The 25,300-nt window shown below is 40.0% G+C and overlaps 1 protein-coding gene across 1 annotated transcript in view; it reads left to right on the top strand.

The window, feature by feature from the left end:
- Nucleotides 1–25,300, top strand: part of Iqgap1 (IQ motif containing GTPase activating protein 1) — a 120,060-nt gene that overhangs the window by 43,034 nt on the left and 51,726 nt on the right. Inside the window, exons 3-11 of the mRNA XM_008852770.3 lie at nt 5,140–5,296; nt 7,541–7,618; nt 12,933–13,009; nt 16,646–16,713; nt 18,587–18,700; nt 19,240–19,418; nt 21,214–21,298; nt 23,387–23,550; nt 24,549–24,633. Coding sequence (XP_008850992.1) covers nt 5,140–5,296; nt 7,541–7,618; nt 12,933–13,009; nt 16,646–16,713; nt 18,587–18,700; nt 19,240–19,418; nt 21,214–21,298; nt 23,387–23,550; nt 24,549–24,633 — 1,007 coding nt within the window. The remainder of the gene's footprint in view (nt 1–5,139; nt 5,297–7,540; nt 7,619–12,932; nt 13,010–16,645; nt 16,714–18,586; nt 18,701–19,239; nt 19,419–21,213; nt 21,299–23,386; nt 23,551–24,548; nt 24,634–25,300) is intronic.

Genomic DNA, 25,300 nt, shown 5'->3' on the forward strand with positions numbered 1-25,300 from the left:
TGGCATTGCACAACACGGGTGCACTCACATACATGTAGGCAATACACTCATACACATAAAATTAAAATAATAAAATATTTTTAAAAAAAGTTTTCAGAAACTATATGATAATGTGGGAAATATTCAAACAAGTTTTAGAAACGTTGGATAATTTTCTTTAATGTTTATTCTGTATTCAGAACCAAACCATGCAGCCCCCCCCCCAAAAAAAAAACCCTAAGAGATTTATACTAGAACTCCTGTACTTTTCAATTCTGTGATTTACTGGCAGAGAAGGAAATTTCAACCAAACTATTGACAAGTTTTCAGAAACTATATGATAATGTGGGAAATATTCAAACAAGTTTTAGAAACGTTGGATAATTTTCTTTAATGTTTATTCTGTATTCAGAACCAAACCATGCAGCCCCCCCCCCAAAAAAAAAACCCTAAGAGATTTATACTAGAACTCCTGTACTTTTCAATCCTGTGATTTACTGGCAGAGTAGGAAATTTCACACAAACTATAGACAACTGAAAAGAGGCTTGTAGTGTTTTACAGGTGAAGTCCTAACATTTAAAGTTTTAGTAACACTGGGCATGGTGGCGTACATCTTTAATCCCAGCATTTGGGAGGCAGAGGCAGGTGGATCTCTGTGAGTTCAAGGCGAGCGTGGTCTACATAGTGAGTTCCAGGCCAGCTGGGGCTACAGGGAGACCCTGGCTCAAAAAGACTGAAAAAAAAAAAATTCTAGTAACATGTGGTGGTGTACACCTGTACAGACATTTTTGGAGGCAAAGGCAGGAAGATCTTGGGCTAGAGGCCAGTCTCAAGCCTGGGCTATATAGCAGGACTCTTATCTCAAAATGAAATGAAATAATAGTTACAAGGCATTGTACCTAAGTACAATTAACATTCAAAGTTGTAGTAACATAGCACCTTGCTTCTTCCAAAGTAGTTTGATCTAATTTTTAAAAATATTTTATTTATTATTTTTATTTTATGTGTATGAGTGTATTGCCTGTATGTGAGTGCACCTGTGTCATGCAATGCTGAGGAGGTCAGAAGAGGGCTTCAGATTTCCCTAGAACTGGAGTTAAGGATGGTTTGCAGCCACCATGTGGGTGCTGGGCATCGAACCTAGGTCCTCTGCAAGAGCAGTCAGTGCTCTTAACCGCTGAGCCATCTCTTCATCCTGATCTGTTTTAATTTATTTATTCTCAGAAACAGATTATTGAGGACTAGTCAACTTGAGGTGAGCCCACAATGTGATTGCTAGAGGAGCAGTGCCTATATTTTCCTTTCTGTTTTGGCTTTCTACGTCTGCTCATCCCTTTCACAGAATCACAGTTGGCTTTTCTGTCTATCTCTGGTTTTTGTGTGCTATGCCAAGTATCCTACCCTACTACAGGAAACTTCTAAGTCTAGGCATTAACCAGAACTGTTTTACAGCAGTTGGACCACGGAAGGCATAGACAAAAGATTGTAGGAGATCATCTAAGTCCTATCTTGTAGTTTCAGTTTAGTAGTTCAGAGAAGAGGAAGCCCTGATCACCTTGAGTCTCTGATTCAAGGCTTAAGAGTCCACTGTGTTTTTATCCAAACGTCTGCCTTACATGTTGACATCATATTGAGTGAAAAATAAGGTTTTTTTGTGTGTATATTATGTGCTTTAGGGCTGTTTCTGGCTTAGGCTGTTGCTAGGCTTGTCCCTGCTAATGAGAACACAAGTTAGACAGTCCCCTGAGTGCAGGGGGTTCCAGCAGCCATTTGCCAGAATGATTTTATCCATATCCTTTTTAGCAGTAAAATATTGGAAAGAAAACAATGTCATGTGTCCTTGACTAGAGCTCTTTTTCCATCCCAGCAGGGCCTTTCTTTCCATTGTCCTCAGCCTGATCTTCAGGCTCTTGCAAAGGTATAGATTGAATTTTATAGCAGTTGCAAATGGTGACTGCTAATTCAGTTCCTTACTGTGACAACTCTTCTAGAAAACTTTCTTTTCAACCCCCTTTCTGACAGTTTTATTTATTCTATTTCTTGAAAGGAAAGTCAGAAGAGAAGCTTTTTGTCAGGAAACAACCAGTAAATTCTCTAACCCATCCATATATCCATCTGGCTTTTATTTAATTAACTCTGTCAGGACTGTGTGAGGTGCACTAAAGGAGATTTGAAAACAAAACAGTGAGTGGTCTATAAGCAGTGAATCCCTTATTTATTTTTATTTGCTGCGTCTGAGTATTTTGTCTGTCTCTATATAAGTGTACCACAATTACTGCAGAGACCAGAAGACGTCAGATTCCCCAAGAACTGGAGTTTCAGATCCCCTGGAACTGGAGTTTCAGATCTCCTAGAACTGGAGTTACAGATGGTTGTTAGCTGCCATGTGGAGCTGGGTGCCAAACCCTGGTCTTCTGTAAGAGCAGCCAGTGCTCTTAACTAGTGGGCCATCTCTCCAGCCCTAATCTATGGAATTTGAGAAAGAGAGAGGAATTGTTGTGCACATTTGGAAGTCAAAGGACAACTTGTGGGAATTTGTTCTCTCTTTCCATCTTGTGGGTTCTGGGGATTAAACTTAGGTCATCAGACTCGGGCAGCAGGTACCTTTGCCATCTGAACGATGTCACCTGCCTCTGTTTTATTTTTGAAGATTCTCAGCAGTAGTTTCAATTTGAAAATGTATTAATACAAGAATTTTTCTTCTGAATTTATGAAAGTATGATAAATTAATGTCTCTAATCTAGCAATTTTGTTAATATAATGAATATATGGCCAGGAAGGGTGGGGCACACCTTTAATCTTAGCACTTGGGAGGCAGAGGTAGAGGCAGGCAGATCTCTGAGTTCAAATTCAGCATGCACGCTCTATATTTGAGTTCCAGGTCAGCCGGGGCTCCGGGGAGAACCTGTCTCAAAAAACAAAACATATGATAAGAGCAAAGTATAACGACATGTGTGAAAATGAATAATGAAATCCATTACTTTGTATGCTAACTTAAAACATTCATTTCAAAATGTAGCATAAAAATAAATAAGATTATAAGTTATTTGGCTTATGTGTCTATTGGGATGCTAGTATTTTTATTACAAATTTTTGTGTTTGTGGCATAATCAATTGTTTCTTCAGTTACTATTATTATTTTTTCCTGAGACAGAGTCTCATTGTACAGATTTCAGCTTCTCTTCTGAGGGTTAGAATCACAGACTGTAACCAGCCTGGTTTTTCCCCAGTTTTCTTTGCCTTTTTATTTCTATTTTTGGGGTGGTACTGGGGATTAAAGGTAGGACCTAGTGCTTAGGCAGGTACTGTATCACTCAGAAACACCTTGTCCTTGTTTGTCTCTAATTTAAACTTCTGTGGATACATTAGCAATGGGTTTCTGTAGTTACAGGTACTCCAGAGGCTGTGGCAGGAGGATTGCTTCAGCCCATGAGTTTAAGAAAACTAGACTCTGGACTCTTAAACGAAAAAACAAAACAAAACAAAAAACCCAACCAAATACCCCAAACAACAAAATAAAAATTCTTGCACCAATAAACTTATAAATGTTTTATTTTAGTTTTCTGTATCTCACTTTTTTTTTTTCCATTTGGCTTTTTAAAGATTTATTATTTTGCTCAAACAAACCAGGTGATGTCTAATGTTTTGGACTTTTCAGTATGGTGAAAAATGTGAAGATAATGTCAGCCTTTTATAACTTGAGTGGAATAATTTTAAGCTAAGAGTTCTTACTCTGGGCCACAAAGCCAATGAAATTCCTGAAATTATATGTAAAATATAAATATATGAACATTTGGGACATATAGTCTATAACTTTCCGTAGACATTCAAGAGATTCTGTTGCTCAAAAATTCTTTAAAGGGCCAGCAAATGACTCAGTGGGTGAAGGCACTGGTTATCAAGCTTGATGACCTGAGTTTCAACCCTAGGGCCCATGATGGAAGGGAGAGAACTGACTTCCTCAGGTTGTCCTCTGACCTTCACATGTGCACCATGGCACATTCCCCCATGTGTATCACATCATGCGTACACACACACACACAATGTTAAAAAACATTTTTTTTTAAGTGGTTAAGGGCCAGGCATACATAGTGGCACATGTCTTTATTGAACTTAGCATGGAGTCAGAGGCAGGTGGATCTCTGAGTTCAAGGTCAGCCTGGTCAGCATAGGGATTTTTGAGGCCAGCTAGTGCTACACAGTGAGACCCTGTCTCAAAATAATAATAATAAAAAAGTGGCTAGACCTATTGCTATAAGAACTTCAGTTATCCACATTTCTGTTAGAAAATAGATACAATTAAACTTTATCTCCCACTTTCCTGAACTCTTGTGAGAAATATTCAGTAGGAAAAAAAAGATAGTTTTTGTTTCCTTTTATCTGTAGCAATCCCTTCCCTGCTTTCAAGAAACCACAGAAGAATTCATTGTCCCAGGACTGGAGAGATGGCTCAATGGTTAAGAGTGCTGGCTGCTCTTGCAGAGGACCCAGGTTCGGTTTCCAGCACCCACATGGTGGCTAACAACCATTGGTTACTCCAGTTTCAGGGGATCCAACACCCTTTTCTGACCTCCACAGGCATTGCATGACACAGGTGAGCTTACATACATGCAGGCAATACACTCATAGACATAAAAAATAAAAATAAATAAAATATTAAAAAGAGAATTCATTAGCCCATCAAAAAATAAAGTTGAAGGGGGAGAAAAAATAAAAGTTTTTTATTTCTTCTTTTTCCTTAGGAATTTTTTCCTTTCAAAATTTTAGTTAGTTGTTTCCATACTCCTTCCTTAATGCCTGAGCCTGGAAATTCACCATAGATTCTGAAACTAGAGAAGACCATCAGCTTCTGCAGTTAAGATGTTGGCTGCAGTTTCAATGGATTTTCTTGGACTTCGTAAGGAGTAACTTGTGGGGGGTAGAGTCTGAGGTTCATGATGCTGTCAGCTGGTTCTGTCACCCTGATTAGAAAAGGTGGCATTTGTACTCAGCATTTGAAGTTCCAGCTCACGATCTGAGCTGGCCAGAGTGGCTATGTGTGGAAATGGATCTTAAAAGAGTGTTGTTGTATTTGATTTAAACCTGCTCAGGGACAATGGAAGTTAAAATCTGTAGGGACAGTTCTGACCCTCATCTCCTTTTGTGTACCTCTTGTGTAGGTGGATGGAAGCGTGCCTAGGGGAGGATCTGCCACCCACTACAGAACTAGAGGAGGGGCTTAGGAATGGAGTTTATCTGGCCAAACTAGGAAACTTCTTCTCTCCCAAAGTGGTGTCCCTGAAAAAAATCTATGATCGAGAACAGACCAGATACAAGGTGAGTTCTTTGCTTGGTGCTTAGATTTCTGTGAGCTTGAGAGAAGTTAACATACATGGTTCTGTGTGACATCTGTTGAGAAATATGTGTAAGGTACGCACTTATTCCAACAAACCACAACTTCCAAAAAGCGTGGCAGAATGGAGAAAATAATGCAGAGGCGAAATATTGTAGTAAAACAACTTCAGCTGTTTGCATTTCTGGTCAGAGCCTCACAACAATGGTGTTTATCTAGAAACTCTCAGTCCTAGATGAAATTTTATTTTCATTCCTAGAAAGTTGAGGAAGCAACTAGGGGAATTACCACTCTAAATCTGATTTGAAACAGGCACTAAAGTATAGCTATAACAACTTTTGGGGAAAAACATTACAATGTTGGTATGCAAGGTAAAATGTAAAAGCCACTTAATTTCAGGAAACTTAGATAAGTGAGCAGATTTGATTACTATGGGGCATACCCTAAAAAAGATTTGTGCTGGATAGCTTTAGTGTCAACTTGACACACCTGGGTTGAAGGAGCCTCAGTTGGGGAATTGTCTCCATTGGACTGGCCTGTGGCCATGTCTGTGGGGCATTTTCTTGATTGTTGAATGATGTGGGAGGGCCCAGCCCACAGTGCCACCCCCCACCCCTGGGCAAGTGGTCCCGTATTGTATAAGAAGGCAGGCTGGGCCTGGGAAGAGATGCAGTGATCCTCCATGGCCTGTGCTCCAGCCCCTGCCTCCAGGTTCCTGCCCTGATTTCCTAACTTGGGCTCCCTGATGAACTGTGACCTGGGAGATGTAAAACAAAGTTGGTAGTGGTCAGAGTGTTTTGTCACAGCAATGAAGAAACAAACTAAGACAAGACTCTTGGGAAACCCCTTCAGCGATGAGCTTACCAGTAGATTCTTTCATTGATGAGATTAGTACTCACATTGCACTTGCCTCCCTACACTACTGGCTGGGGACTAAACCTTCAGCCCATGGATACATTCCAGATCCAGAAGACAGCAGGATCCTAAACAGAAACTTCTTAAAAAAGAAAGGTTTGCTAGACACAGTGGCACATGCCTTTAATTCCAGCACTCAGGAAGCAGAGGCAGGCAGATCTCTATGAGATCAAGTCTAGCCTGGTCTACATAGGCCAGAGGGGCTACAGGAAGACCCAATCTCAAAGAACAAAACAAAAACAAAAATAGAGAAAGATTCATATGTTCAATTTTAAATAACCGGTTATTTTAAAGACATCTTTGGAGCTGTTCATGTAAATAGAATAACAACATACTAGTATAGAGATTTATTTTTTTGACTCACTTTGTAGCCTGGAATTTGTTATAATTCTCCTGCTTCTGCTTCCTCCAGGGATTACAGCTATGTGCTGCCATGCTTGGCCTTATATTAATTAAAAAAAATATATTTTTTTATGTGTATGAGTGTATTTATTGCCTGTGTGTGTGTGTAAGTGCACCTATGTTGTGCACTGCCTGCAGAGGACAGAAGAGAGTGTTGAATCCCCTGGAACTGGACTTATGGATAGTTGTTAGCCACCATGTGAGTGCTGGGATTCAAACCTGAGTCTTCTGCAAGAACAGCCAGTGCTCTTAATGTTGAGCCAGCTCTTCAACCCCTATGTTAATTTTTAAAATATGATTTGCAGTAGTGAGTAAAAAAAAAGTCCTATTTGTATTTTCCTCTTAAACTAGTCTTGCTCAGAACTAATAGAGACATAGGGGTTGGGCACATAGCTCAGGGGTAGAGCTCTTGACTGGCATGCCTGAGGCCCAGGTTTGATTCCCCCAGCACTGTCTTTAAAAAAAAAAGGCTGACAGATGTTTGCAGAGGATTATTTCTAAGTATATTATGAAAGCCTTAATTGGTTTATTTTATAATAACTGTCATTTTTTGACTATTCAAACACCACACTAACCTACTCATATGATCTTCACAACAGACAAAGTGTTAGAGATGGAGACACTCAGGCTGAAAGGGCTAATGACTTGTCCACTGTCACCAGTAGATGGCCTAGCTGAGAATGGAGTCCAAGATAATGTAACTCCAGAGACCATACTGTTAAGCGCACTACCCAAGGAGGTTCTCCAGGCAGTTTCTAAGTGAGAGAAGTGAGATGTTTAACTTCTTGGTATTGCTGTGGGAGCATAGTGACCTTTAAGAAGATGCTGGAAAATCTCATAAGGACACTTTGCAAGAAGAGTTTTTATTGAGTATTTGCCAACAGTACCTAATGCTCTCGTGTTTCTTCTAGGCAACTGGCCTCCACTTCAGACACACAGATAATGTGATTCAGTGGTTGAATGCCATGGATGAGATTGGATTGCCTAAGGTAACTTACCTGATGCTCACGCTTCCAGCACTTTTGTCATAATGATTCTCATTCAGCCTGGAAATTATTCTCGAAACCTTAATTAATTAATTAATTAATTAATTAATTTGGGTGTTTGGCTTGGTTTGGTTTGGTTTAGTTTTGACATTGTCTCACACTATAGCCCAGGCTGGCTTTCAAAATCCTTCTGTCTTAGCCTGAGAGTACTAGGGATTACAGATGTGTGTCAATATAACTCTTTTTCTTTTCTTTTCCTTTCCTTTCTTTTTAAGTATTAGATCTCTTTTCTTCAGTTTGATTTAGGAAAATACTTTATTCTTTTTTATACTCCTTGTATTTGTTTCACCCCACTCTAGAGAAATTCTCTATAATATTTACTTTGCTACATCAGTTGTAGCTTTACATTATTGTGTATTCTTTTTATTTTCTTTTGTTGTTGTGCTAGAGATCAAACCTAGGGCCTTGCACATGCTAGTTAAGTTCTCTACCCTCCACATTTTCCACCCTTGCTTTTTGTAGAGGTTCTTACTATATAGCACAGACTGATTTTAAAGGTCCACCAGTCTGAACCTCTTGAATGCTGGGATTGTAAGTGTGTACCATCATGCCTGCCTAATATACATTAACATGCTTTTAAAAAAAATATATTATGAGGTTCACCATTTTTAAAGTGTATAAGCAGAGAGCTGGAGAGATGATTCAGTAGTTAATAGTGCTTAACTACTCTTACAGAGGACCCAGGTTCAACTCCTAGCACCCACATGGCAGATGACAATTGGCTGTAACTCTCATTCCTGGAAATTTGCTGCCTCTTCTGGCCTCCATGCATATGTGGCGCACATAACCTCATGTAGACACCTCCCCCACCCCACACACACATAAATTAAAAATATCACTGGGTACAGTGGTGCACACCTTCAGTATCAGCACTGGGGAGGCAGGGGCAGGCAGATTTCTATGCTATCAAGCCCAATCTGGTCTATATAGCAAGTTCCAGGCCAGCCGTGGGTACAGGGAAACCCTGTCTCAAAAAACCAAAATAAATAAATAAATATTTAAGTACTTATTCACAAAGTTGTTACATTAAAGATCTAAGGGGCTGGAGACATGACTCAGCAGTTAAGAGCACTGGCTGTTCTTGAAGAGGACTCAGGTTCCATTCCCAGCACCCACATGGTGGCTAACAACCATCTGTAATTCCAGCTCCAGGGGATCCAGTGCCCTCCTCTGACCTCCTTAGGCATTGCACAATACAGTTGCACATACATATATGCAGGCAAAATACACAAAAAATACAAATAAATAAATAAAAATTTTTTAAAAATCTGGCCTTAGCAAATATAAGGGAATATTTTAGAGATGTCATCTTCCAGCTTCAAAGTTAACCAAATCTGTAGAGAATATGAAAATTACTGCACATTTTGAGTTGTTGAAACAATATAACAACACTTTTGGTGATGGCTGTAGTTTTAATATGGCAGTGAGCATTCTCTGAGTGTTTTGTTTAGGAATTTATTTAGTGTAGCTCTTAGTGAAGTTGCCATCTCTATCTTACCTAGTAGTTATCCGTAGGGGCTATACTGTACTGCCACTCTTAGAGACATTTCCCTTCCTCCATCCTTCACTCCTTTCTGTCTTTGACCTAGAAACTCTACTTCAGGAATTTATACCCCTGCCCCCAATAATAAAATAGGCTCAAAAATTATATAAAATAATTTCAGGGGCTGGAGAGTTGCCTCATCCGTTAAGAGCATTTACTGCTCTTCCAGAGGACCCCAGTTTGGTTCCCAACACCCACATGGCTGCTAACAGACATCAGTAACTTCAGGGGATCCGATGCCCTCTTCTCTATATGTATACTTAACATACATGCAAGCAAAACACCTATACACGTAAAATGAAAACATTTTTAAAAAGGAAATTATTTTTCTTTTTCTATTTTTTGTTTTATTTTTACTTATTTTTTAATATTTTATTTATATTTATTTTATGTATATGAGTGTATTGCCTGTGTGTATGTGAGTGCACCCGTGTCATGCAATGCCACGGAGGTCAGAAGAAGGCTTCAGACTCCCCTGGAACTGTAGCTAAGGACAGTTCATAGCCACCATGTGGGTGCTGGGAACGAACCCGGGTCCTCTGCAAGAGCAGTCAGTGCTCTTAACTGCTGAGTCCTCTCCAGCCCCTTGTTTTTTTTTTTTTTTTTTTGAGGCAGGGTCTCCCTGTAGCCCCAGCTAGCCTAGAGCTCACTATGTAGACTAGGCTGGACTCAATCTTACACTGCCTTCTGAGTGCTGGGATCCAAGGCATGTACCACCATGCCTAGCTCAAAAAAAAAAAAAAAAAAATCCGTAAGAACATTTTTTTCACTCTAATCTATACAAAGTTTTTCAATGTAATCCTGTTAATTTTTTAAAAAATTTTTTTGGTCTTTTTGAGACAGGGTCTCCCTGTAGCCCTAGCTGGCCTGGAACTTGCTTTGTAGACCAGGCTGGCCTTGAACTCACAGAGATCTATCTGCCTCTATCTCCTGAGTGTTGGGATTGAAGGCCTATGGCAGCACACCTAGGCCCAATTGTGTTATTTTTTTTAAAGAAAGCAATGCTAATGAAATATTTTAAAATATAAAAAATTTTTCAGCAGGGTTTATGGAAGAAAATAATTTATATCAAACTGTATGTTCCTTCTTTGGGGCATTATTTATGTTAGAACCAGTCAAATACTAGTGCTATTAAAATTGTTTTGTTTTTTATTTTTAAGAAATATGGGGCTGAAGAGATGGCTCAGCAGATAAGAACACTGACTATAAAATGTTTTATTATTTTTATTTTTATGTGTATGCGTGTATTGCCTGCATGTAGGTAAGGGCACCTGTGTTGTGCAATGTCTGTGGGGGACAGAAGAGAGCATCAGATCCCCTGGAATTGGAGTTACAGACAGTTGTTAGCTGCCATGTTGGTGCTGGGATTCGAACCCAGGTCTTCTGTAAGAACAGCTGGTATTCTTAACCGCTGTGCTATTTCTCTAGCCTCTGGGTTTTTTTTTCGTTTGTTTGTTGGTTTGTTTGTTTGTTTGTGTTTGTTTTGTTTTTGTTTTGGGGTCTCCCTGTAGCCCCAGCTGTTCTGGAACTCACTATCTAGACCAGGCTGGACTTGGAACTCACAAAGATCCAGCTGCCTCTGCCTCCCAAGTGCTGGGACTAAAGGTGTGAGCTACCACGCCAGGCTGTTTTTAAATTTTTAATTTATTTTTGTTTTATGTTTATGAGTGGGTTTTGTTTTGTTTTTTGTCTTTTTTTGAGACAGGGTCTCCCTGTAGCCGCAGCTGGCCTGGAAATTGCTATGGAGACCAGGCTGGCCTTGATCTCACAGAGATCCATCTTCTTCTGCCTCTTAAGTGCTAGGATTAAAGGTGTGGACCACTAAGCCCGGCTGTTTATGAGTGTTTTGCCTGCATGTATATAAGTACACTCATGTATGTAGTGCCCACGGAGAAAAAAGACATCACATCTTCTGGAACTAGAGTTGAGAAGGGTTGTTAGCCACTATGTCAGTGCTGAGAACCAAAACCTGGTCCTCTGCAAAAGCAGCCAGTATTCTTAACCACTGAGCCATCTCTCCAGCCCTTAAAACTGTTTTTGATGTATTAAGCAAAAGGAGGGGAACCAGTTTGAGATTATAAGAGCTTGTTTCTGACTATAATGAGATTGCTATTTTTGTGTAAAAATGAAGTGGGTGCTCTTATGGAAAATCTGTAAGGAAATACTTTTCTGTGTGATGGGATTAAAGGGATGGTTTTTATTCTCTGTATACTTTCCTGTAAAGTCCCAAGTTTTTGTAACTAAGGAAGGAATAAGAATAGAAGATGTGGAGTGTCAGAAAGTGGCTAAACTCACATGGTACTTAGTATTTGATATTATTCCAGTGCTAAGCTCTTTGCTATATACATATTTGTTGAGCTGAGTTAAATCCAGATCTGACTCTTAGTAAAATACCTCACTTTTTTCCCCCAGCAAAGTGCTTAAATTTTCTTCTTTGTCATCGTGTGTTTAAGACTGGTTCCCATAAATGTCAGGAAATGCATTACATCAAGTTCTTATGGTTACTTTGCCTTTCCATACACCTGTAACTTCCTGTTTCTGTTTTTCCTTTAGTGTTGTCACTAGCGGGCAGTAGCAATTTAAACTCCTTTGAATGGTATTCAGACCTGTATTAGTGTTTGCTTTTGCTAGTAGTATCGTTAGTACAAAGTGCCCCCTCCCCCCCTCATTTTTAGGGTGGTACTAGAGATTGAACTCAGGCAGTCATGCATGTAAGAACAGTGCTCTTCCTTTGAGCCATATCCCCAGCCCTCTGTATTTTTAATTTTAAAATAGAGCTACTAAGTTGCCCATGTTGTCCTTCAACTCACTCTATAGTCTAGGCAGGCCTTGAACTTGCTTTTCCCCTACCTTGGCCTCAAGATTTTGGAGATATCCTGGATTGCTAATCCACTCCCTCCCCAAACTCTGAAATAACCTCTTTTGTCTATTCACAATTATGACAACAGGAGCTAGCCTGGTTCTCTAACTCCTATCTCTTGTCAGATTTTTTTTTTTTGTCCTTTTGAGACAGGGTCTCCTTGTAGCCCCAGCTAGCCTGGAACTCACTATATAGACCAGGCTGGCCTTGAACTCAGAGATCTGCTTGGCTCTGCCTCCCAAGTGCTGGGATTAAAAGCGTGCACAACCTGCTTGGCTTCCTATCAAATCTTCTTAAAGCTCTGCTTTTGTCCTCTGCTCCAAAGCTTTGTGTCCTACTTGCACAGTTTATGTTTAATATTTTATCATTTTCCAATGCTAATATATATATATATATCTATATATATATCAGTTCATACATGAAAGCATTTAGTGTTGTCATCTAGACATGGTTGATGGTAAACTACGAAGCTTGTGGTTCTTTTAAGCTCATGCATTTACTAGTGATTTAAAGTAGACTAGAAGCTGGGTTTCCTTTGCCTGTATCTGGTCTAAAATAAGTAAACCACCTTTTCCACACCTAATGAAACTGGCAGGATGCCCACAGAGGTTTTTTTTCTAAATGTATTATAGCATTTTATTCCTTGTAGTATTTATAATTAAATGTCTGGTTACCCTAAAGAAAGATTTTGTTGTTGTGTTTTGTTTAAGTAGGGGTTGGAACTAGGGCCTTTGCATGCTAGGCTAGCACATAGCTATGCCCCTAGCTCTAGTAGAATCATTGACATTTGAGGAATGATGGAATGAAACCAGCAGGTAGGTAACTTACTCTGCATCTTTTTTATTTCTCCCTAGATTTTTTACCCAGAAACCACAGATATTTATGATCGAAAGAACATGCCAAGATGTATCTACTGTATCCATGCACTCAGGTAACCAGAACTTCTTGGTAAAATAAGTAATTTCAGGATCATATCTCAATTGAATGTATATCTTTTTTGTCCATTTTGTAAGAATGAAAAAGATTATACATTATCTTCAGGATTTTGAAATGGAATAAAAGGCTATTATCCTTGGAAAATGGTGAGAAACAGCTGTCTTTTTCTAGGGAGTAGAGAGAAGGGATTTATTTATTCCCATAATAACACATTTTGTGGTTAAAAACATGGTATAGTTCAGGCGTGGTGGTGCACACCTTTAATCCCAGCACTTGGGAAGCAAAGGCAGGTGGATCTCTGTGAGTTCAAGGCCAGCCTGGTCTACATAGTGAGTTCCTGGACAGCTGGGGCTACAGGGAGACCCTGTCTCAAAAAGACCCTCCCCCCCAAAAAACATGGTATAATCTTTCATTATTGATCTCGTGTCTTTGTGAACCCTGCATCTTACTCAGGGTGCAGCCTTCTTTTATTTAGTAATCTGGGCCCTTGCCATTGTTAGGCCATTTGTTCATTCATTAAATAATTTTTATTTATTTTAAAATATTTACTGTTTTTATTTTATGTGTATGAGTGTATTGCCTGCATGTAAGTAAGTGCACCTGTGTCATGTAATGCCAGCAGACTTCAGAAGAGGCCATTGGAGCCCCTGGAACTGGAGTTATGGATGGTTGTTAGCTGCCATGTGGGTGCTGGGAACTGAACCAGGATCCTCTGCACGAGCAGCCAGTGCTCTTAACCACTGAGCCATTTCTCCAGCTCCATCCATTAAATAATTTTTTTAAAAATTTATGATTTTCACCTTATGTGTATGTGTATATTGCCTGATGTAGGTAAGTGTACCTGTATCGTGTAATGCCCGTGGAAGTCAGAAGAGGCTGTCAGATCCCCTGGGACTAGAGCCACGGACAGCCATTAGTGGCCATGTGGGTGCTGGGATTTGAATATGGGTCTTCTTCAGAAGCAACCAGTGTTCTTAACCACTGAGCCATCTCTTCAGCCCCCCTAAATAATTTTTATGCCAACTCAAATATGATAGGAAGTGGAGTCAAATTTAATTCACAAAAAATTTGGAAAATTACTTAATTTCAAGTTCCTACTTCTTACAGTCAGCAAGGTACTAAACTAGAAAGGAAAGTGCTATGTCTGGAGGGCAGGTAGGGTGAGATAGGGTGAGATAGGAAGGAAATAGATGCTTATCATACACTATAGTAGTAGAGAGTAGTATTTCAACAAATGTACTTCATGGCTGTAGGACTAAAGGAGAAGGTGGCAGTGGGGCATGAAGATGACATTGGTTTGATTGCCCTTTTTATAAAGTGTATGGTAGGTGTGCTTAATGCATGTTAATTTTATGAGTGAATGTACATATAATGTAGATCTCTAAGAAGCCCGTTAATCCCAACTTGTACCCAGGACCTCGCACATGCTAAGCAGTCATTCTACCACTGAGTTGCTCTCTCAGCATTGGCTCCAGGTTTTTGATGTGTGCTAGATATATATCACGGGAACCGTGAAACATGCAGAAGTGTAAATAGCAGATTAGTGGCCTTCTTGTGTTGAGAACGAAACAACTTCAAATGCATGTGTCTGAGCCAAAACCTGATTAATTCTGAGCTTTGTGATTGGCTTTGTGTTGCATGAGGTCTGTCTGTGTTGATAACCCTGTGAAGGCTGTAACTACAATGTCTGAACTTTGCCTGCACAGAGGCTAAACTGGCAGAATTCCTCTCTGCTCCCTCTGTAGCCTCTAATGTAACCTGGGTCCCAGGCTCTCAGTGTTTTGAAATACAGATAAAGAATTAACTGTACCTTTCTAATGAAGGAATCAGAAGGACAAAGGGAGGAAGCCTACTATTTTCTATTTCTCTTGTATATGCAATATGTGCTTAGAAGGTATATACAGAGCAATGTGTTCTGACTGGGATTGGTAGTTTGTGTTTTCCTGAAAGGTAAGTTGGCAATACCTGACAGTGCATAGGAAGTGGGTGTTAACTACTTAGAGCCTCTTTTTCTGTAAAACACAACTGCTTTCAAGGCACACTGTGTTGGGTGAGGCATCATCTTCCTTTGCATCAACAGCAGCAGGGAGCAACCTCCCCGCAACTGTTAGGCAGTGCTGAGGGTCATGTGTACCTCCTTGCCTGTACTAAGCAGTGCTCTCTTTCTGAGCTGGCCCTTACCACCTCCCTTTTAGAACGTTGTGACTGGCCTTATTCCAGAGGTAGTGATTGTACTTGCACTCTACTAAATCCTGTGAGAGCATTTCATTTTTATGTATGCTCTCCTTTCTTTTCCCCTAATGGTTTACATTTCCAAGAACTGATTTTAGTTTGGAGTTAGAAAGATTAGGAGTTCAAGGCAATCCTCAACTACATAATGAGTTCCCTGCCAGCTAGGGCTGCATACTGTGAGACCCTGCCCCCCATCCCCAAATCAAAGCAGATCAAAAGAGAAATCACTGATTTTGGTGTTAATAGGCCCATAATCCCTTACCCTCTATTAAGAAAAATAGAAACCCTTAATATTTGTGAAAATTGAGTTTAGGTTTAGTATGAACTCATTTGTTGGCAAAATCTGATAAGAATTAATTGAAATTGTTTAGAATATTTATCTATAGAGTATGATTATTTTTATGTTTCTTTCCAGAAAAGTAATGTATTTGATCAAGGATGGTACCCCGGGGCATTGTGAGGCTGCTTTATGTTAGAAATAAAATCTGAGGCAAGGACCCCATCAATACCATACAAAAGAACATGCTGACAAAGCTAAAGTAACTTGGCAAGGCAGATTTTACTTTTGAAAAGAGTGCCTTGCATGGTCAGTCAGATCCAGCAAGCACACCGGACCTGGAAGCTTGGTGGGCTTTTATCCCTAACACAAGAAGACTGTGTCTTTTCCCCATTGGCTGGGGTCCATCCTCATAGTCTTTCCTGGTGGCTAGTTTAAAAGAATCAATGCTGAAGGGAGAAAAGCTCTACTGCACCAGGCCATCAGGCTCAGGAATGCATCAGGGGCTTTCCTTAAACAAAAATCTTACAGGATCTGGCAGAATTAGAAGATTAGAATTCCTTGTCATAAAACAAGTTCCAAGTTTTACAGGGTTTGAAAGAAATAACTAATATTTAATGTTTCTTATAGTTATAATTCCATATTGTACAACCTTTCTAGTATTTGAGAGATTCTATATTGAAACATATCTGTCTATTTGTTTGTGGAAGAGGCTCTTCAGGTGTGCCATGGTACATATGTTGAAGTCAAAGGACAACTTGGCTGGAGTTAGTGCTCTCCTTTATAATGTGGGTCCCAGGGATGGAATTCTTTCTTCAGTCTTTCTTTTTTTTTTTTTTTTTTTTTTTTTCTTTTTTTTTTTTTTTTTTTTTTTTGACATTTTTTACTCTCTTATTTTGTGTGTGTATAGCAGGGGTGCCACAGTACACAGATGGTAGAGGACAACTTTTGGGAGTTGGCTCTCTCTACCATGTGTCCCAGGGGTGGAACTCGGGCTTGGCAGCAAGCACCTTTACCTGCTGAGCTATTTCACTGGCCCAAGTGTTTCTGTTCCTTATCCCCTTTCATCTGAGAGCAGCAGCAACTGCAGCTGGCCTTCCTCTTTTGCATTTTCTTTTCTAGTTTGTACCTGTTCAAACTGGGCCTGGCTCCTCAGATTCAAGACCTGTATGGAAAGGTTGACTTCACAGGTAAGGAGTAACAGAGGCTTGGCAGGAAATGTTTGATTTATGTGGTAATCACCTGCAAAGTCAACAATACCTATTTTAAAGGAAGACCGCTTTTAAAAAAAATACTCTTGCAAAGGAAGATGAAAGAAATATAACTAAATTACTTCTTTTAATGTAGAAGAAAGAACATTCAACTGGCAATTTCAAACACTGTTCTTTGACTTGCGATGTGGGGATGATTGATAAATTTAGTTTTCTTTAAAAAAAATTTTTATTTGGCCAGTCATGTTGGTGCACACCTCTAATCCCAGCACTCAGGAGGCAGAGGCAGGTGGATTGTATGAGTTCCAGTCCAGCTTGGTATACATAGTGAGTTCAAGGCCAGCTGGAGCTATAGCGAGACCCTGTGTCAAAAAATATATATTAATTTTTATTTTAAATGTATAAGTGTTTTGTCTGCATGTATGTAAGTACATTCATTTGTGCAATGCCCATGGGGGCCGGAAGAGGGCATCGGATCCCCTAAACTGGAATTACAGACAGTTGTCCACCATATGGGTATTGGGAACGAAACCTGGGTCTTCTGTAAGAGCAGCGAGTTCTCTTAACCACTGCGCCATCTCTCCGGCCCCGAATTTAGTTTTTTTATGTATATATAAATGTTTGATAACAGTAACATGTAAGATATAAAATGGTATTATTAGCAAATAACATTAAATCCTTATGTGTGGAGGGAAAATAAACTATAAAATAAAGTCTTAACTAATATGTACCTGTTAAGACCGAGTAAGGGCAAGAGTGGAGAGTGACATGTTTCAGAGATGACAGTTTAGTGATCTTAAAGTTTAAGCTTCTTTGAGTACATGTTTCTCTATGTATTAGCCCATTTTTTGTTAGTATAACAGAATACCTTATAAAGAAAAGAGTTTTGGAGACTGAAAATCCAGGATTAGGCAGCCCTGTTGGCTTGGCCTCTTGTGAGAACTAGCAACAGGTGACTGGTGGGAGCACATATGTGGAGAGATTGTTTTGCCAGACAGGAGCCAGAAAGTTGGGTGGGACTAGGCTTCCTTGCGAGAGCTGTGACAACTAAAAGTTCCTTCAGAACAACCTTAATCCCATCTGAAAGCTGTCTCCAGTGGTCTAGGGACCTCCCACTAGACCCATCACTTAAAGGAATCAGTATCTCTCACAACCCCACAGTGAGGACTGGGCCGCCAAACATATGGGGGATAAGCCACTCCTGAAACCATAGCACTATGTTTGCTCTAGTTGGATGCTTGAAGAGATGGAAGCTTTGGGAGAAAAGGACAGTGAGTATTGGTTAGGAGTGAAATAGATTCAGATCTTTCAACTGGTGATTATTTTGTAGGACTGGCAGTTTGAAAATTGGTAATAAAGCTTTTTACCTATGATAATTCCCTTCTAGGAAAATCATTCACCAAACTAAGGGCAAAGGTCAAAGCTTACATGTTCTTTTCTTTATCATTTGGCTTTCTGCCTTAGAAATGCAGTTGTTGAGTAGCAGCTAATGATTTGGCTTATAAAGACTAAGATAACTGTTTGTGACCTAGTCATTGAGCTCCTTTAAAGTTCTAAAATTCATTTATTCACTCATGAGTTTACTGTAGGAAATGCCATAAATAGCAGTTTTTTAAAACTATATCCTATAGAGCTTTCTTGCTTTATAGTTATGATTAATACTGTTGATACTAGTAAGTTAGTGTTTATTGATGGCTTGTCATATAGCAGGTACTGTGCTAAGTACCTCCTTACAACAACCTTTGGAGGTAGATGCCGTTTCATCCCATTTTATATTTGAAGAATCTGATCTTTCTCTGAGTTATAAAAAGGTGCTTGACATGCTTGACTGAGTCTCGATTCTTTTCTATAGAGGAAGAAATCAACAACATGAAGATCGAACTAGAGAAGTATGGGATCCAGATGCCTGCCTTCAGCAAGATCGGGGGCATCCTGGCCAATGAGCTCTCAGTGGATGAAGCTGCCTGTAAGGAGAGAGCTTTTGTGGTTTCAGATAGGTTTAACAATTTGCTGGGAATCTTGGACAGGAACAGTTTTCCTAGCAAGTTTCTATTGATAGTTGTAGTCTTAAACACTGCTCCAATTTTCTATGCTATTGTGGTTTGGAAATATATTATTGATTTTGGTTAAAAGCATTTAAAAAGTAAGTCCTACATTTCAGTGCTTTTTTGAGTTCTTTTTCTTATGAAAAAGGGTAAATATTAAATATTAACAAGGATAAATATTTTCTATAGCAAGTGTTCTTTGCCACATTTTCTTATGAACATATCAGTGTGAAATTGCAAATTCCACATGGATTATAGACAGAGCTGCAGCTTATGTATCATGAGGAAGAGATGACGTGTGTTAGGACTCAGGCTGTTCCTCTAGCTATGTTTGTTATTTTTCTCCCTGTGGAAAGGAGCCTTTCTGTCTAACAGCTGGTTGCAATATTATTTTGTATGTATAGTGTATCTCCATTACTCTATAAACTCAGTGCTCTGTGCTTTGATTTTTTTTTTATAGTACATGCTGCTGTTATTGCTATTAATGAAGCTATTGATCATAGAGTTCCAGCCGACACCTTTACAGCTTTGAAAAATCCCAATGCCATGCTTGTAAATCTTGAAGAGCCCCTGGCTTCCACCTACCAGGATGTACTTTACCAAGCCAAGCAGGACAAAATGGCAAATGCTAAAAACAGGGTAAAAACGAGACATCTTTTAAATTAGTTTGTATTCTTGTGTCCTTTAGTAAGGCTGTTTTAAAAATCATTTTATTGAAGTGTAACCTATATCCAATACAGTTAACTAATTTTAAGTGTATGGTTGCATTTTGACAAATGAGTATGTGCTTGTTCAACCATCCTTGCAAAGAGTTTCCTGGTGCCCATTTGCAGTCACTCCAACTCCAGGCAGCCACCATTCTCTTTTCTTTATCATTGCATATTACCTTTTCTTTTCTTTCCTTTCTTTTTTTTTTTTTTTTTTTTTTTTTTTTTTTTTTTTTTCTTTCTTTCTTTGGTCTTTTTGAGACAGGTTCTCCTTGTAGCCCCAGCTGTCCTGGAACTCACTATGTAGACCAGGCTGACCTTGAACTCACAGAGATCTGCCTGCCCTGCCTCCTGAGTGCTGGGATCAAAGGTGTGTGCCACCACTCCCGGCCTGCATATTACTTTTTCTGGAATTTCACATGAATGGAATGACTTAGTATGTAGTCTTCTGGCTTTAGATTTGTTTTCCTTTCTGGTTTTCTTCCTGAATTCTTTTGTGCATGAAACTTGGGTATGTCCATTTAAAATCAGTTTGAATAGTTTTCTTTTGAAAGATGATCTCCAAATATAAATATGGCCCTTCTCTATTCCCAGCTTCTCTGGGGTGAGATGTTTATTTACCACTGTTACAAGTATGTGGAAGTTAGTTGAATGATTCTAACTTGAAAAAATTGAAGCTGAGAATTTCATTTAAGACTACACAGCCAAGCATGGTAGCATATCCCTGTAATCCCAGCACTTGGGAAGCAGAGGCAGGAAGATTACTGCAAGTTTGGGTCTACACAGTATGTTCTAGGCTATTCTGACCCTGTCTCAAAAAACAAAAATGTCCTGGCAAAGATGGCTCAGCGAGTGAGACACTCAAGGTTGATGACCTAAGTTCAATCCCCAGAACCCACATAAAGGTAGAAGGAGAGAACCAGCTCCACAAAGTTGTCCTCTGACCTTCACATACACCCACACACATCATGGTTGTGCACACAGATACACACATGCAACTTAAAACAAAACCAAATCCTTTCCTTGTATCCTTTTTCTCCCTCAGAGAAGGAAATAACAACAGCAAAAAAGAGAGGAGAGACTCAAGCAACATGGCACAGTAGTGACCTTCACCTTGCCACCCTCCCCCCATTAACACACACACGGTAATAATAAGGACTTCACACAAGTTTATTCAACTCTTGAAATCAGTTACTGAAATGTCTCAGTTCTTTGGGAGGTGTTCACATGACAAAATGATGACATCCCCATTTTGTGTGTATCTCCTTAGTATCTCTTATTGTAGAGCAAGAATTTTAAGTCCCAAGGTAGGTGCTAAATTGGTTTGTAGATAAGCAGTGAGGCCACCATGCCCCTGCATGGCAGTGAGGTCACTGCCTGCATTGCCAGTGAGAGGCCCCAAGACTGGTACCTGCAGAAGCCCATTCTGCTCTCATGCGCGGATGCAGGCTCAGCCCACTGCCTTCAGAGTAAGCAGCACCAGGTTCCTCCAGTGATTCCTTCCCTTCCCGGCTCTGCAGGAACCTCAGCTGTCAATAACAAGTGGATCTGGGTCTTGTGTTTTTAGATACAGTCATGTAACTTTCTGTCTTGTCCTTTATAGAGGATTTGAGATCATACCCAGACTGGGTCTTGGTTTTGTTATGATTGGAGAATAGCACAAACATACTTACTTGTCTGAGCTTCTTAGAGAACTGAGCTAACCTCTTCTTTCTATTCATTCTCAGACAGAAAATTCTGACAGAGAAAGGGATGTTTATGAGGAGCTGCTCACACAAGCTGAGATTCAAGGCAATATAAACAAAGTCAATAGTAAGTATGTCCCTGAGTTAGACACCTATAGTGTAGAACCATGTGAGCGATGGTCTACTCTTGGACTTCTGACACAGCTTAATGTGTTTACTTTAGATATCAGTGAGTTGTTTTAGTCTATGGCCTAGTATCTTTTCATGTGTTCCTATGCCTCTGTTTCAGCTTTCACTATCTTTATGCAAGTCTTAGCTTCTGCCTCTGCAGCAGCTTCTAGAATAGTCTTTTTAGTGACAGTTTTATTCATTTACTCTGTTAGAAACTTTTAAAAAAGTGTTTTGTGTTTTTTTGATTGTTGTTGATGTAGGGTTTTCCATTTTGTTTGAGATAGGATTCTTATTTATAGCCCTGGCTGGCCTGCAACTCACTATGTAGACTGGACTGGTCTTGAACTCAGAGATCCGCCTGCCTCTGCCTCCAGAGTGCTGGGACTAAAGGCGTGCGCCACCATACCTGGCTTATATTTTCCCATTTTAAAGAATGGTACCAGCAAGGCTGATGAGATGGTTCAGCCCATAAGGCACTTGCCTCCAAATTTGACAACTTGAGTTTGATCCCTGGCACCCACAGAGTAGAAGAAGAGAACTAAGAAAGGTGGTCCTCTTGACATGCATGCCCTGGCATGAGTGCTCATATACACATATACACATACATACATACATACATACATAAAGAAATGGAAACTGCAAATAGTATAGTAATTATGACTTCCTAGTATCTGCAATTCTTTTTTTTTTTTTTTTTTTTTTTTTTTTTTTTTTGGTCTTTTTGAGACAGGGTCTCCCTGTAGCCCCAGCTAGCCTACATCTCACTATGTAGAGCAGGCTGGCCTTGAATTCACAGAGATCCGTCTGTCTTTGCCTCCCAAGTTCTGGGATTAAACACGTGTGACACCATGCCTGGCTAGTATCTGTAATTTCTTAAGTCAAAAATTGCCTTATTCTGACTTTTAACATACTAATACTTTATTTTACACTATGTGAAGGGCTTTCATGTGCATGAGTTCATTTAATTTTAAATCACCCTGGTAAGACTATTGTGGAATAAGAATGGGAGGGATGACAGGACAGGGGAGAAGGTGAAAGTATGTATGAATGGACATAATTGATGCATGGTATATGCATTTATGAAAATTCCAGGGATCCCATTAACCTACGTTAATATTTATTCATAAATATAGCAAAAATAGAGAATGAAGCATCACCTTTCCAACACAATAGAAAAACAAATCCCCCTATGAGCCAGATGTGGTAGCACACACCTATAGTCTCTGTACTCATGAGGCTTAGGCAGGAAGATCACTTAAACTCCCAAGTTAAAGACCAGTCTGGGCAACACAATGGGACATCCCTACCTCCAATTACCCTATGAGAAATGTATCTTTATTATCATTTTTTGATGAAGAAATAGTTGAAGGAACTAAGGCTGTTAGGGGCATACTGTCAAAGTATAGGAGAGTTGGGTGAATTCAGTGTGAACTCAATTGTTTTAAGCAAAATTGTAAATCTGCTATGTAACTTGTAAATTGCTATGGAAGACCCCCCCTCCTTTTTTTTTTTTTTTTGGTCTTTTTGAGACAAGGTCTCCCTGTAGCCCCAGCTGTCCTGGAACTCACTATGTAGACCAGGCTGGCCTTGAACTCACAGAGATCTGCCTGCCTCTGCCTCCCAAGTGCTGGGATTAAAGGTGTGTGCCACCATACCCGTCCGGAAGACCCTTTTTTGCTTCGCAGTTTATAAGCATATTGGGAAGACTTGGCATTTTGAGGATTTTAGGCATTGTATTGGTCCAGCTTGGTGGCTCTTATATTAATGCCAAGCCAGCTACACCTGGGAAGCTTCTAAGTAGGCCTGGGATCTGTAGATTCTGATAAAGAATCAATACTTTCTGAAGGACATCTTTTTTCTAGGGACCCTTGACTTGATGGCTTTAAGGTTCTCTTAATCATAAACCTTAACCTGAGGTTTTGTAACATAAAGACTGAGGTTATTTCTGCAATCTGGAACTGACATTGTTTTGGGGGAAAGATAAACATTCTAGGCTATTATGCTAATGTTGGGTTGGTTTTAAAGCCTTTGCCTTTCCCCCCAGCATTTTCTGCATTAGCCAACATCAGCCTAGCTTTGGAGCAGGCCTCTGCTCTGGCCCTGTTCAAGGCTCTGCAGTCACCAGCTCTTGGACTGCGAGGATTGCAGCAACAGAACAGCGACTGGTATTTGAAGCAGCTCCAAAGTGACAAGCAGCAAAAGATACAGGTGAAAATACCCAGGGTGGAGCTTGTGAGAATTTATGTATGTCCATTGGATTCCATGTTTTATCAGATGTTTACGTGACCATTTTTTTCCCCTAATAAAATTATTTTCCTTCATGTAAGTTAGCATGTTTTTAAATTTCTAGAGAATACAATCTCTAAAGCTCAATTTTACCTGTAGGATTGGGAATCCTGTTTTAAAATTAACAGTGTTTCCTCTACCCATGTAACCTTCAGTATGTTCCTTCCCTCTTAGAAAATCTTTGGAGGAAAATCTGAAGTTTTTCCATTCTTCCTTCAGGAATTTCTACTCTAAAAAAATCCTCACTAGTTTCCTCTGGCTAACACTGGGAAAATAATGTTGTATAGCAAATATGGATTGTGTGGGGTTATACTTGTAGGTTTTTTTCCCCCCTTAAGAACAAATATAAAAGCCTTCATTTTTTCTTTGTCTAAATAAGGGGATAAGTATACATTTTACAGATTCCCAGCATATGCTGGTCAGAGTAAGGTATGGTACATTCATGCCTTTGGGATTTCATAAACATTTGTTCATAGAACATTTCAGTGTGTTACACGCACACACACACACACACACACACACACACACACACACACACGTCTCAAATGTATGCAAAGTTTGACCCAGCTATCTCTGAAGACATATGAACATTCCTTTTAACTCTGTAGCTTCAGGTCTGGCTCAGATTTTCTTTTCATGCTGTCTTCCTCGTCTATTATTGGTAGGTTCCTCCATGCAGCATGGGAAGATGGTGCCGGGGGGGGTGGTGGAGGTGGGAGGTATCTGTAAAGCCACTCTGCTCTAGACTGCAAGAGCTTTTGGCTCTACTAGGCAGCCATTTTTGGCTGCATGAAGCCTGGAACTGTCACTTTTGACTGTGGTTCTTTGTCTTTGTCCCTTGTAACTGCTGCTAAGAGATTATCAGGTCTAAAGGCCTGAGCACAAGTAATCATCTCATAAATGTGTTTTGCTTTTCTCAGAGTGGCCAGACTGACCCCCTACAGAAGGAGGAGGTACAGGCTGGAGTGGATGCTGCCAACATTGCTGCCCAGCAGTACCAGAGAAGTAAGAGTCCTCTCAGCCCCAGGCCACTGGAATTTTCAGGGGGAGGAAAGTTGTGGCTTTATGTCATTAAAGGGTCTGAAGTTGACATGTCTCCTGGCACCTGAGCCTGCTAGCCATGATAAAAAGCAAGTACTTTTGGTGGCAATAGGGGCCTTCCAGCAGAACTGAACACTAAGCAGATTCACGTTGGTTAATGAACCCTCCATGGGTGGTTAGGGAAGTATCTGGAGGAGGCAGCACTTAAAAGGATAGTAAGATTGGGACTGTGGAAGAGGAGAGAGGCCATTCCTGATGTGGAACGGTAAGGAGACAGGAGTGGGGGCAGAGTACAGATGGCGAAAGACTGGTTTAAGGAGCAGTGGCTAGAGTCATGCTTTTGTACTTGTTTGTTGTAGTATAAGATGCATTTGGGAAGCTTGTGGGATGCTTTGAAGGGCAGCCTTACTTGGAAGCTGATATTTGATTTGCCAGGCTCCCAGGGGAAGGACGAACTGTTGTAACTAGAGCAATGATAAAGTACATGATGAATAGTGTGGGTGGAAAATGCAGATGAGGAGGAAGATGGCTCTTTTTTCCTAGACCCAAGTTGGCACAATTCAAGGTATTAAGGAAGGGAGGACAGAGGTGTAGGCTATGGGTGATGGGCAGTATATGAAGTCATTGTATA

This window comes from Nannospalax galili, unplaced genomic scaffold (genome assembly GCF_000622305.1).
Source record: "Nannospalax galili isolate Female #2095 unplaced genomic scaffold, S.galili_v1.0 scaffold185, whole genome shotgun sequence".
Lineage (NCBI taxonomy): Eukaryota > Metazoa > Chordata > Mammalia > Rodentia > Spalacidae > Nannospalax > Nannospalax galili.